The sequence below is a fragment of the Pogoniulus pusillus genome, chromosome 28 (assembly GCF_015220805.1).
Source record: "Pogoniulus pusillus isolate bPogPus1 chromosome 28, bPogPus1.pri, whole genome shotgun sequence".
NCBI classification, from domain to species: domain Eukaryota; kingdom Metazoa; phylum Chordata; class Aves; order Piciformes; family Lybiidae; genus Pogoniulus; species Pogoniulus pusillus.
The window spans coordinates 701463-714257 of record NC_087291.1 but is presented as its reverse complement, the minus strand read 5'-3'; the positions used below and the strand labels follow the sequence as shown (position 1 = coordinate 714257).

Sequence of the window (12795 nt, the reverse complement as noted above, 5' to 3'; positions counted from 1 at the left end):
ATTGCTTGCCCGAATGGAATGGCTCCTTGGGCCACAGAAATCCACCAGTCAGAATGGCACTTTGCCAAATCTGACCAAGTCAGTTGAAGTCAGGAGCTTGCTTTCCTTTCTTTGGGAGGAACAGGTCTGAGTAAGTCTTGGACCCTCAAAGTGGCTGTCTCCAAGCCTTTTGCCTCCTCCCTGTGCTCTGCTTCCTCTCCCCCAGCAGAGGGAAGGGGAGCGTGGGATCATGCCTGGGCAAGCCAGGATGTGTGTCTTCCACGGCAGTGGCCTTATGAGGGAGCAACAATATTCACTGCATCTGCCTCTTGTTTTCTGTTACATGTTACATTATTTCTGTAGATGCCCCATCCTCACATGTGCCCAAGCACCAGCCACACGCTCACTGTTTAGGGCCTTTTTTTAAACAGCATAACGTTGTGAGCAAGAGTGAATGTTAGGACTGGCTTTATGTGTCCAATACAGCTTGGTCTTTGGGTGTTTAATACTGAAACAAAGCCCTTGGGAAGAGAGGTTGGTTTTCTGCGGCTTTGCTGTGAAGCCTGATGCGTCTGGTTACATGAACTAACAAGCACTGGCAACACTGCTGACATGGACTTGTCTCCTGGACACTTTCTGTGGAATTAAAAGAACAAAGAGCAGTGTGGTGATAGAGCAGCTGTCATATTCTATTACAAAACACAAATATGTGGGAAATCATTTACAGCATGAGTGCTGCACAAGGCATATTTCCAGTAATCCCCCGTGGCTGGAGGAAGGTTGAAGGCTGAGCTGAGCACAAGAGCAGATGGCAAGCAACTTTAGATAGCTTCACTGCCATTTTCACTCTTTCAAGTGTTTCTACTTCTCCTTTGATCTTCAGATCTTGAGTTTAATGTCTTTTGTCTTGTTTCTTTTACTGTTCCTTTTAAATAACCTTTGCTTGGTGAACTTTGTATTCGTATGGGTTTTGTCATCTTCCACACTATGGAATTTAAGAAGAGAAACAATTGCTGTCTTTTTTTAGTGTAGTTCACATTCAATACAATAACAGCTGCATTGCCACAGAGGACTTTTCCATTCACCATGCAAAGCTTTAATGCAAAAATGCTTCCTCACAAAGACAGTGCATGTGAAGTTGCAGTAGACTTTCTTGGAAGGTAGCTAAGTATAGGAATGTGACAGCACATCCACAACAAGCACCTGTGGAAGTTTTGATTCATCATTACTGTGCTAGCTTGAAGCAAGCTGGAATATTTTGGTGAGAAGAATTAGATTCTAGGCTGTGAAAAGGAAACAATGGTGGTGGCTGCTGCACTCATAGGCTTGCTGAGATGGATAAAAACATCACAAACATAGATAACAGAGTTGCTGTGTGTCTCTGACTGCCTGCACTTTTCTCCCTAACCTGCTGTCTCTGTAATCCTTTTGCTTTCTAACCCCCCTGGCCAATCCTCCAAACTCACCTTGAACATAAGGCAAAGTCTGGGATAAGGTAGAGGGGTGGAAAGAAGATGGAAGGGTGATTTGGAGCCCCCCCTGGGGACTCTGGTTTCTGGGAGGGCTGCTGTGTTTCTCTGTTAATTTTAACTTGTCTATTTCTGTCTGTAGCTGTAACTATCTGCTTGTGTATTGTGCTAAGCTGTAAATATAAAACTCCATTTCTTAATCTCCAGCTCAGCTGAGTGCAGTCTGGGTGATTTCATAAGAGTGGGGGGCAGGTAACACCCAAACGGTCACAATTATCCATTAGATTGAATTCTTTCTTACATTTCAGTTGTTAAGCTTGTGTTAGGTATTCTCTGTGCATATAACATTTTAATCGCCACTTAAAGTAATTTATGTTTAAAATAAAAGCATTTCACAGTGTTTTAAGTAGAGCAGCAGAAGCAATATGAGATGATCTGAATAACTGTGTTATCTGTCCCTCTGGTTTTACTCTAGCTGTCAGAAATGACAGGAACAAAAAGAAGAAGGAACCTTCAAAGCAGGAATCCACAGAAAACTATGAAATGACAGCAGAGTTGGATGATCTCACTGAGAAGATCCGAAAGGCTCACCAGGAAACCTTCCCCTCACTCTGCCAACTGGGAAAATACACCACAGTAAGTTGTGACACATAGATGTGCCTGGGTGAGGTCAGTTTTTCATTGAAGGCTTCAAGTGTTTTAAAAAGATGCAGAAGTAGATGCAGCCCTTGCACCTCCTTAGGCATGAGAAAGCACAGGTATGCATACAGACACAGTCTGAAGAAGAGAAATTGCCCTTAACTGTAAGTATGACTTATCAGTACTGTAAGAGAGTGTCTGAAGTATTAACTGAGCCGAGAGACAAGCTTGGAGTCCAAGAGTGGGTTCCGTGGCGTCATTCATTTGTTGGCTTCCACAGACGCTGTCTCTGCTGGCGTATCAGCAGGAATTTGGAGCTCCTAAATGCTGCGGGTTACTGGCGATGCGGTCCCGAAGCCGACAAGGCTAAGTAACCCTGTTTCCAAAAGGCTGGCTTTCAGTTTAGTCCTCTACCAAAATACCAGAAGAGCTTCTGTGGCTTTCAGCAGATGAGAATTTCCCCCCTGTGAAGGAGTTCAGTGCTGCAGTCATTTCTCCGGAGCATGAGTCAGGAAAATAATGTTTTTCTCTACATATATAGATGTTGCTTAATACAGGGAAGGTCAGTGATGGTCAATGTCAAGTTTGCAAATACAGTAATAAAAAGAGATGGTAAAAATAGGTGTGAGGTAATGTTGGGAGCCTTGTCAGTAATGGCATGGTTTGGTCTTGCTCTTGGTTGTAGCAGTGCTGGCTATCTTAGATGTGCAGAGGCTCCTGAAGCAGTCAAGCTTCATTCATATTTCCAGAGCCGACTGAGTCTAGTCTGGGTGATTTCTAAAGTGGGGGGGCGGGGAACACCCAAACCATCACACATGTCATCTGGCTGTCAAGACTAGGAGCTCAGGAGTGGCATGCCCAGGGCAGGGAGACACCTGCCTCAGGAGTCTTTGTCCTCTAGCCCCAGCCGGAGATCTGGGACCAATTCCCAGAGGTCAGGTGAAATACCTCTGGATTGCTTGCTGGTTTGAGCAAATCTAAGAGCTATGTAGGCAAATCATGGTGAGGCATTGGTATTCGCTGTTTCAGTGAGCAGTGTCTCATCTGTTTACAGAGTGCAAGGTTCAGAACTCTCGGGTCTAGGTGTAAGACTTTGTATCTGATTGCAAGAAAAGCAAGCTCATATAGCCTGATGCTAGAAAAAACGTTCATGTTGCTGGGAGTGTTTTCACAAACATTTTCACATTTAATTTTGAGATCCACATGAAATGGTTAGCATTGGGAGCTAGCCCTGCTCAGGTGAGTCGTTGTAGCTATGCTGGTAAATACTGCATAGACAAACCCACAGGGACTAACGCAGCCTGTGAGGCTGGAAGTTTGAAAGCAGCCAGTGGGTGACATAACCAAAGGCAAAGGTGGAGGTGGTGGGATGAGCAGTGTGTCTTTTTAAGGAAATTCCTGGGTTAATGGCCTCCACCCCTCTTCTCAGCACATGCAGTGACATCCCGGTTTTAGAGTGAATAATATCTTGCAAACAGGCTCTCACACTCCTGAAAATCACAGGAGGGTCCTGAACAAGTGTGGAATAAAACAATCTGAGTGCAAAGAGGGTGAGTTCTTGCCTTGCAGAAGAGGTGTTCCTATGTGTGCAGGTGGGACATGTAGGCAGGCTGGTATGCGTGCCAGAGGTTATTGATCACAAGTTGCCTTGCCTGGCTGCCCCAGAGTAACAATATATCGCTGCACCTCCCGTGGTGAATGTGTTGGGACTATGGGTGTGCTACCTCTGGTTTTGAAGAGTGCACAGCATCTGGCTGGTGTGATGGTACTTCATACTCGTAATTGCCAGAGGTCCTGGAAGGCTGAAAGATAAACTTAGGCACCTTGCATGCATTGTATTATAGAATCACAGAATCCTGGAATGGTTTAGGTTGGAAGGTACCTCAGAGCTCATCCAGTTCCAACCCCCTGCTGTAGGCAGAGACACCTCCACTGGAATAGCCTGCCCAAGGCCTCATCCAACCTGGCCTTGAACACCTCCAGGGAGGGAGCAGCCACAACAGTGTCTCACCACCCTCACTGCAAAGAACCCTTTCCTAACATCTAGTTTGAATCTCCCCTCTGCCAGTTACTCATTACCCCTCATCCTGTCATTACGAGACCTCGTAATAGTCCCTCCCCAGCCTTCCTGTAGGCCCCCTTCAGATACTGGAAGGCCACTCCAAGGTCTTGAAGCCATCTCTTCTCCAGGCTACATGTTGGATGCTTAGGTGTCAGTCATATTTCAGCTTTTGGAATGACACAAGTGGGTGAAATTGGAGGGGATCTCACTGCATGCTACACCCACCACTGATGATTCCCACTGACCTCCATGGTCAGTTTATGTCCCTGCTGGAATTTTAGAGCCTGAATCTAAGTAATGAACAGATAAATATGGTCTGTCTGTGAGTCCCACACTGACCTGAATACACTCTCTCTGAAGCTGGGTATTGGTCATTAGTATCTCAGATCAGATCAGACAGCTTGGGAAAAGAGATTTCCTGGGTATAATTGGTCTGTTGGAAGTCCACAGTGGGTAGCTGCACATGGCTGCAGTCCCTGGCACTTTGTCATGGTCTGCTACTATACAAGGTGCAATAACAGAATTACAATGAAAGAGTTCTTGACTTACTTTACATCTTTGAGAGTGATAGGGCTTCCTTCAACAGCCATACAGCATTCTTGCAGACTCTGTGCAAAGTGCAGAGTATTGAAATCTCTCTTCTAGCTAAGGTCTGGCAATCTTTCAGCTTTTCAGATGGAATTCAGTCCAAAAGCTCATTTTTATGAGCACTATCTCTGTCCAGCTGTGGAGGGAACAGAGTACCACTGATGGTGGAATAAGGGTCATCTTTTGAGATAGTTGAAATAGAGACTGCAAGTCAAAGAGAAGAGGCACACAGCCCTTTTTCTAAATGCTGAGTCCAAGGGGACCTAGAAGGCTGTGTCGCTCTTCTTGATAGTAACAAGCTGGTAAGGGTAGAAGATGGCCACCAGTCCTCTGTTTTTATGCCAGTCCTGCAGGCTAGCAGTCGTGAAGCATGACATAGTCACACTGTGGAGGATACAAATTGCTTTCGTAATCTTAAAGGCTTTTATTTGATTAATTAAATAAGAAGTCAGAAGTTAGTGTACTGAATTGATGTGGAGTCACTTGAATTTCATGGAGCATTGCCCTTGCATACTGATACAAATGGTGGAGGGAAGAAACTGTTCTGCAAACATGGCCTCTGTGTGCCTTCACTTATGTGATCATTCAGATAATTTAAAACATGATTTTGAGGATAAAAAGAGCAAAGAATTTTAGAAGTGTGGAATGAAAAAGCCATTGCAGAGATACAGTCATACAAAAAAACTGCTCAGGCATTTGGGTTGTGTATCTGGTTCCTCTCCTTAGCACTGCAGCCTGCATTTCCCATCAGGAAAGGTTGCATGGTGATTTCTTTTCTACCATTGTGTGTTTTTTCCTGTACTCGAACCCTTTTGGAGAAGCATTTTCAACTTTTCTGGGTTTTATATCCATCTGCTCTTTAAAAGAAGAAGTGTCCTTATTTATAATTACCATACTTAGCATAGTTAATTATAGTCTACCTAAAATAATGGGAGAATAGCACACATGAAATTTCCTGGGTCATTTGACTCAACAGTTGCATTCAGTGGGCAAGTGGAGTTCTGCAGATGATGAAAATCAGCAAGCTCTTTAATGGATTTCAGATGTCCATCATAAATAGATCTGTTTTATTACTGTCATCCAGACAAGAGAGAGTGCCTTAGTACATTTCTCTGGAGATGTCATACTTTATAGTATAATTGAGTGTAACTATCCTGCTTGTCCCTTGAGACTGGTATGATGTGTAACTTCTGCAGCTGTGTTACATCCAGCCTTCTGATAAAGGGAGCAGAAAACAGAGTATTATTTTGGCTCTGCAGACTCTTGATGCAGATTCTCCCAAGTTGCCCTGAGCTGGCTGGAAGTGAAGAGGGTTTGCATCTTGGCAGCATTTTGTCTTTTGTAAGTGCTCAGCTTAGAAGTTACATGGCTACTGTTCTGTGCCTTTGCAGAGGAATATATATAGAGAGAGAGGTATCTCCTAATGCTGAGACTGAGCAGAGACATGTGCTGTGGTCCTTGATGAACTCAGCAGAGCTGGATTGCACTGTTGCTTTTACTAAAGAGGCATAGCAAGTGTTCCTGATTAGGGCAGAGTGCCCCTGTGAGCCTTGTTTCCTTTCTAAAGTGGATTTTAAAGACAGTGGGGACTCTGCTCCTGTGTATGTTTCTGTGAGCACTTCATCCCTTGTTGTTACTGTGGCGATAGAGCAGACTGCAATGAAAAAACAAAAGTGATGGAGAAAATGGGATCAATTTATGTGGCAAAAATGGCTGTTTAATTGGATTTCATAGCAAGATTGGCCTTTTCCACTGATAAAGATGCCACTAGGGTGCATTACAGTATTGTTTCACCATATGTGCACTGGTACATAGGCTTGAAACCCATGCAAGCCTGCTCCTGGAAAAGACACGCAAGAAACTGCTTCGTTAAAATGTTCAGGAAAAGTCATAGCAGCTTTTCCACAGTGTGGTTAGAGGAGATCCCCAGACAAATGTAATCAGAGTTTCTTCTTCTGACATGCTTTTTTTTCACTCTGTGCTTTGTTGTTCAACCTGTACACTGACACTGAGTCAGTTTTCTTCTTACATGCTCAGAATGCCACTAAAAATCTAGCTGTTTTCTCTGGTGCTTGCAGCTAAATCAGTTACCACATAAAATGTTAAAACTCTTCTCGTTTGTGGCATCTCAGAGTTAAACTCCAGCACAGGAATCTGGCACCAGGTGTAGTAAAACAGCCAGTTGTTTTGTATTTTATTAACTGCTCCTTCTCCTCAGTTTGCACAGCAGTGAGTTAGATTTACATTTGCTAAGAGGGCCGTGCATTACTCTTCATAGCAGACACGTCAAACTTCCCACTGCCAGCACTGCAGCGTGATGAAGTAAGCTCATATGATACTGATGGAGATTTTGTTCACACTTGCTGGTTTCATGCAATGTCTTCTTTCCAGATGGATACCCTATTGTAAAATGATTTCCTGCTTTAGGCTCTGCTTTGTGTAGCTCTCTGCTCTGCCGTCTTTCTATGAACTGGATAAACTGCCTATTAAATTTAATTACAGCCTGAATGACTGCACGCCTTGATCTTATTTTGCCTCCAATGTACTGTATTTCACCAAGGTCCTTGAGGATGAAATAAAATAAATCTGAGGGATGCATACTCCTGTAGTCAAAAGAAATGTTTCAAAGGGCATTAAAATGACTGTTTATCTATCAGTTTTGGACCATTTTGAAGGCAATTCTTTAGGCTTAGGATTATAAAAATATTTTCTCCTGTCTTTTTCTTTTGTTATGTAAAAAAACCCCAAAACAGAACAGGAAGTTCCCAGAATCAAAATTCGGATAGAAATTAGGAAGTTAATTTCTCACCACTTGAAAAGAGGGAGAGCAGGAAAGAGCAGGTATGCACCTTGAAACTGTTGAGCAGGTCAACGCTGGCTTTTTACAATGAGGCAGACTCCGGTCTCCACCCTGCCGCAGCTGAGAGTGAATGTCAGGCTGGTGGCGCCCTTGGGACCCGTCCTGACTGATGGTGGCTGCGGCATCCTTGAAGGCAGCCTGGGGCAGGGTGCTAGAACATCAGCCCAGCTGAGCTCACCCCATGTCCCCTCAGTGACCTTTTCAGGCCCTGTGTCCTTCCCGTGACCTGAAGAAAGATGATTGCTGCAGATGTTTGGAGGAGGTGGACACCCTGACCATCAGCGGTGACGGCGACAGGGTCACTGGAGATGGCTCCTGCAAGAAAGTGCTACCTCTGCAGCTGGGACGCTTTTTGACAGCCGTTTGCCTGCCGTGACTGTTAGACCTCCGAGTAGAGACTCTTCTCACTTAACTTTAATTTGGAAGTTAATTTGACATTTCAGCTTTAAGCAGCCGTGTCTAAGGGAGCCAATGACACCACCTTCCCTTGCAGCTGGGGGGAAAGCTGCCACCTGAGGGGGTTTTCCCTTACCTGCCTTAAGTACCTGCCTGGATTGAATGGGTCTTTTCTTGGAGATGTGTGTCTCTCTCTCTTGATTAACCAAGTCCAGATGAAGCATGGAAGAGAGAAGTCTGCCTTTGGTTTTCTGTGTTTGCAGCTTTTGCAAATTCATTGCCAGTATACTTTTACAGGTTGTTCTCATTTAGAGCTTCCTGGAGACCCAAAACCTAACAGAACAATGTTAATATATAGGATGCCTCACCCCTCTCTCCATTGAAAAGAGTTAGGTAGAAAGGGCAGAAAGGGGTAAAACACCAACAGAAACAATTTAGCAGCGATTTTGGAAGTAAAAAATAACAATAAATAAAGGGTATTTAAGGTAAGGGAGTTTACAAAGGTATAAGGGAGGGGAAACAGGTGGAAAAAAAAACCAAACAAACAAAAACCAACCCAGATTGATGACAATGGATGGAAGGAGATTCAGGAGGCAGTTGGCCACGTGGCAATGCTGCAGCAGCTGCAAGGGTATTGCCCCTCAGGTGAGGCAGAATGGAAGAGGAAGTTCACCTGCTTTTATAGGAACTGGGAGTGGGCTAACATTTGCATCTGGGGTCAGGTTCTAGACCACCCCCAGGAGGAGCCAGGAGGACCTGGGGTCAGGTTCCAGACCACCTCCCAGCTCCCTAGAGGCTCAGCCTGTAACAATCCCCTGGGTGGACCATTTCCACTCTCTGGCGTGTATGAGCACAGCAGAGTTCTTGCTCTAAGTCCTCCTTGGTCCCCGGCTGGATCCCAGGCTGGTGTGTTTCTCTGGTGCAGGTCAGTGCAGGTGAAGTGTGAGCAGGGCAGGAACATGGAGGAAGAATCAGGGAATCAGGGACAGTCTTTTCTCTTAGGGAAAATCAGGAACAGTCTATTGCTGTAGGGCATCAGGAAAACAGATGCAGGTGAGATAATGTCAGCTTCCTCCAGGCTGATGCTTGTGTGGTGTGGGTTCTGTTGGGTGCATTACTGTGATGATGTAGCCTTCCTCTGAGTTGCTGCTCATGTGATGTGGATTCTGCTGGATGCCTTGTTGTTGGCGTAACTGGAAAAGAAACTTCTCAACAACCTATAACTGTTATGCAGTAACTACATTACATGGAGCTGTGTTACTAACTCTGTGATAAGACCTTTTCAGACAGAGTGAGGTTTCTCTGAGGAACACACTGAATGATACCAGTTTCAATCAAGACCCAATATGTGTGACCAGGACCCTCAACAGATGCCACCCCTTTGATAGGTTTGCCCCCAGAAGCAGCAGCAACCCACAGAGTTTTCCTCAGTAGATTCCTTTCACAGACCACAGGAACTCCATCTCCCTCAGCTATGGGCAGTAGGGCAGCCTGAGCAGGACCAGCTCTGGGGACTGATCCCCTGCTGTTCACCAGCCAAGTGGCTTCTGCAAGGTGTCTCTCCCAGTGTTTGAGAGTTCCACCTCCCATAGCCTTCAGGGTGGTTTTCAGCAGGCCATTGTGACACTCAACCTTCCCTGCAGCCTGTGGGTAGTATGGGATGTGGCAAACCCATTCTAGCTCATGCAGTTTTGCCCAGTTGCTTACAAGGTGGTTCTTGACATGGGTCCCATTGTCTGACTCTGTTCTCTCTAGGGTGCCAGGTCTGCACAGGATGTGGCTCTGCAGACCCAGAATGGTGTTACAGGCAGTAGCATGAGGTACTGGGTAGGTTTCCAGCACCCAGTGCTTCCCTCCACCATGGTTAACACATACTGCTTGCCACTGCGAGACCGAGGCAGAGTGATGTAATCGATCTGCCAGGCCTCCCCATATCTGTACTTTGACCACTGCCCCCCGTACCACAAAGGCTTCATGCGCTTGGCTTGCTTTATGGTGGCACAGATGTCACATTCATGGATAACCTGAGTTATGGCCTCCATGGATATGTCCACGGATCTGTCTCGGGCCCATTGGTATGTGGCATCTCTTCCTTGGTGACCAGAAGAGTCATGTGCCCACCGAGCTAAGAACAGTTCACCTTTGTGATTCCAGTCCAGGTCAATCTGGCAGATGTGGGCAGCCAGGTCAGCTTGGTGGTTATGCTGCTGCTCTTCAGTGGCTCTGCTCTTTGGGATGTGAGCACTGATGTGTCGGATTTTAACTGGCAGTTTGTCCAGGCGTGCAGAAATGTCTTGCCAGAGATCAGCAGCCCAAATAGGCTTCCCTTTTCTCTGCCAATCATTTCTCTTCCACTCCTTCAGCCACCCCCATAAGGCATTTGCTACCATCCATGAGTCGGTGTAGATGTATAGCATTGGCCACTGCTCTCGTTCTGCAGTGTCCAGGGCCAGCTGGATGGCTTTCACCTCAGCATACTGGCTGGATTCACCTTCTCCATCTCTTGCCTCTGCAACCCTGCGTGTGGGGTTCCAGACGGCAGCCTTCCATCTCCGCTTGCTGCCTACAAGAGGGCAGAATCCCAGTGCACCAGTTATATCGTTCTCCTTTAGAGCTTCCTGAAGAGCCAAAGCCCAAGAGAGCAATGTTAGATATAGGATGCCTTCCTCTCTTACCTTTGAAAAGAAAATAATTAGGTAGAAAGAGCAGAATCCAGGTTCCAGGACACCTCCCAGCCCCCTAGAAGCTCAGCCTGTAACACAAATGAAATTTCTCTTGCAATGAAGAGGAGAGGCTGAAGGCAGATGATATGCACACTTCTCTTGGTGGCTTATTATATAGTGGGGGGGACCATCACAACCAGCACTGGATCAAATACTGGCAAAATCATTGAATCAGCCAGGTTGGAAGAGACCTCCAAGCTCATCCAGTCCAACCTAGCACCCAGCCCTGGCCAATCAACCAGACCATGGCACTAAGTGCCCCAGCCAGGCTTTTCTTGAACACCTCCAGGGACAGTGCCTCCACCACCTCCCTGGGCAGCCCATTCCAATGCCAATCACTCTCTCTGACAACAACTTCCTCCTAACATCCAGCCTCTACCTCCCCCAGCACAACTTGAGACTGTGTCCCCTTGTTCTGTTGCTGGTTGCCTGGCAGAAGAGACCAACCACACCTGGCTACAGCCTCCCTGCAGGTAGCTGTAGACAGCAATGAGCTTTGCCCTGAGCCTCCTCTTCTGCAGGCTGCACACCCCCAGCTCCCTCAACCTCTCCTCACAGGGCTGTGCTCCAGGCCCCTCCCCAGCCTTGCTGCCCTGCTCTCAACACCTTCCAGCACCTCAACATCTCTCTTGAATTGAGGAGTCCAGAACTGGACACAGCCCTCAAGGTGTGTCCTGAGCAGTGCTGAGCACAGGGGCACAAGAACCTCCCTTGTCCTGCTGCCCACACTGCTCCTGAGCCAGCCCAGGATGCCATTGGCTCTGCTGCCCACCTGGGCACTGCTGCCTCATATTCAGCTCCTCTCTCCCACCATTCCCAGCTCCCTCTCTGCCTGGCTGCTCTCAGCCACTCTGTCCCCAGCCTGTAGTGCTGCTTGGGGTTGTTGTGGCCAAAGTGTAGAACCCTGCACTTAGCCGTGTTAAATCTCATCCCATTGGCCTCTGCTCACCCATCCAGCCTGGCCAGGTCCCTCTGCAGGGCTCTCCTACCCTCCAACAAATGAATGAGAATGTGCTGCATGCTGGGGAAGAAGGAGAGCTGCTATCGAGTTCTCATCAGTCTTTGAGAATCATGGCTGGGTTGAAAACAACTGACCCAAGTCTCCCCTTGACACCATCTTTTGTTGCACTGGCACCAAGGAGATCACAGTGACTTTTGAGTCAGATGGTTCTTGCCTGACCTGTAAGTTTCTCAAGGGTCAGGTGGTTATTCTGAAAGTATGAAAATGTGAATTCAATCAGAGATTGAACAGAGATTTGCTACACATCCTAGTAAATTGTAGACTTTTTGGTTAAGGTGCACAAATGTATGGCCAGAGTCTGTGAAAGACATAGCTGGGATGTGCCTGCGACAAACATCAGGGTGTGTGCTGGGTGCACGTAGCACTCGTCAGCGCGCAGGGCAGGTGCCAGGGTCTGTGCCGCAGCGCGGTGTGAGGCTGTACTTGGGGAAGCTGCTGTCGTGGCTTTCTAAGAGCAGGACAGGCAGGTTGTTGTACTCTTTTTTACAAAGGAGGCAGTAAAATAATAGGGCTCATGCTGAGTTGGAGAGGAGTATGGAAAAGTTGTATTTGAAGGTGTGCAGGAAAAGGTACAGCAGATGTGAATCCTTAACAACCCGGTACAGGTACAGGACACATGAGAATCCTCCCAGAACCTTCCTCCTAGTCAGGCTAAACCACCAAAGCCCCAGTGCTCATTTTCTGCCCCTGCCACTGTCTCCCATCTGGGCCCAAGCAGGCCTGAACTGTGCAGCTGGAAATACACTGCAGCTGCAGCCTGGAAGGCCACAGGCAGGTTTACTCCTACGTAGCTATCTGGATAAGAGCCCCTCTGGAGATCCAAAGAGAAGGGAGAAGAGAGGGAGAGCTGACTTGCTGCTCTCTTTATAAAGTGTTGGCAGGATTATGGGATTGAATAACAGAATGATGATATTTGGAGATGACCAGGTCTGTCCCCTGGGATGGCCTTGTCTCTGTGGTCTTCTCAAGGGAATCTGGGACCCCTCAAACCACCACAGCTGCAAAACTCTTGCACAGCCACAGAGCAGATAAATTAAGTAGAACTAATTTGCTAAGAC

The 12795-nt window shown here is 46.7% G+C and overlaps 1 protein-coding gene and 1 long non-coding RNA gene across 8 annotated transcripts in view; one reads left to right on the top strand and one right to left on the bottom strand.

Annotated features, from left to right (window-relative positions):
- Window positions 1–12795, top strand: part of RARB (retinoic acid receptor beta) — a 411132-nt gene that overhangs the window by 382765 nt on the left and 15572 nt on the right. For all 7 annotated transcript variants that reach the window (XM_064167086.1, XM_064167087.1, XM_064167092.1 and 4 more), the window contains one exon: window positions 1924–2084. In XM_064167086.1, coding sequence (XP_064023156.1) covers window positions 1924–2084 — 161 coding nt within the window. The remainder of the gene's footprint in view (window positions 1–1923; window positions 2085–12795) is intronic.
- On the bottom strand, window positions 6407–8637 carry LOC135187871 (uncharacterized). The gene is made up of 3 exons (XR_010307476.1): window positions 8550–8637; window positions 8130–8326; window positions 6407–7912 (listed from the first exon to the last, which is right to left on the bottom strand). It is a non-coding gene; the product is annotated as an uncharacterized LOC135187871 (long non-coding RNA).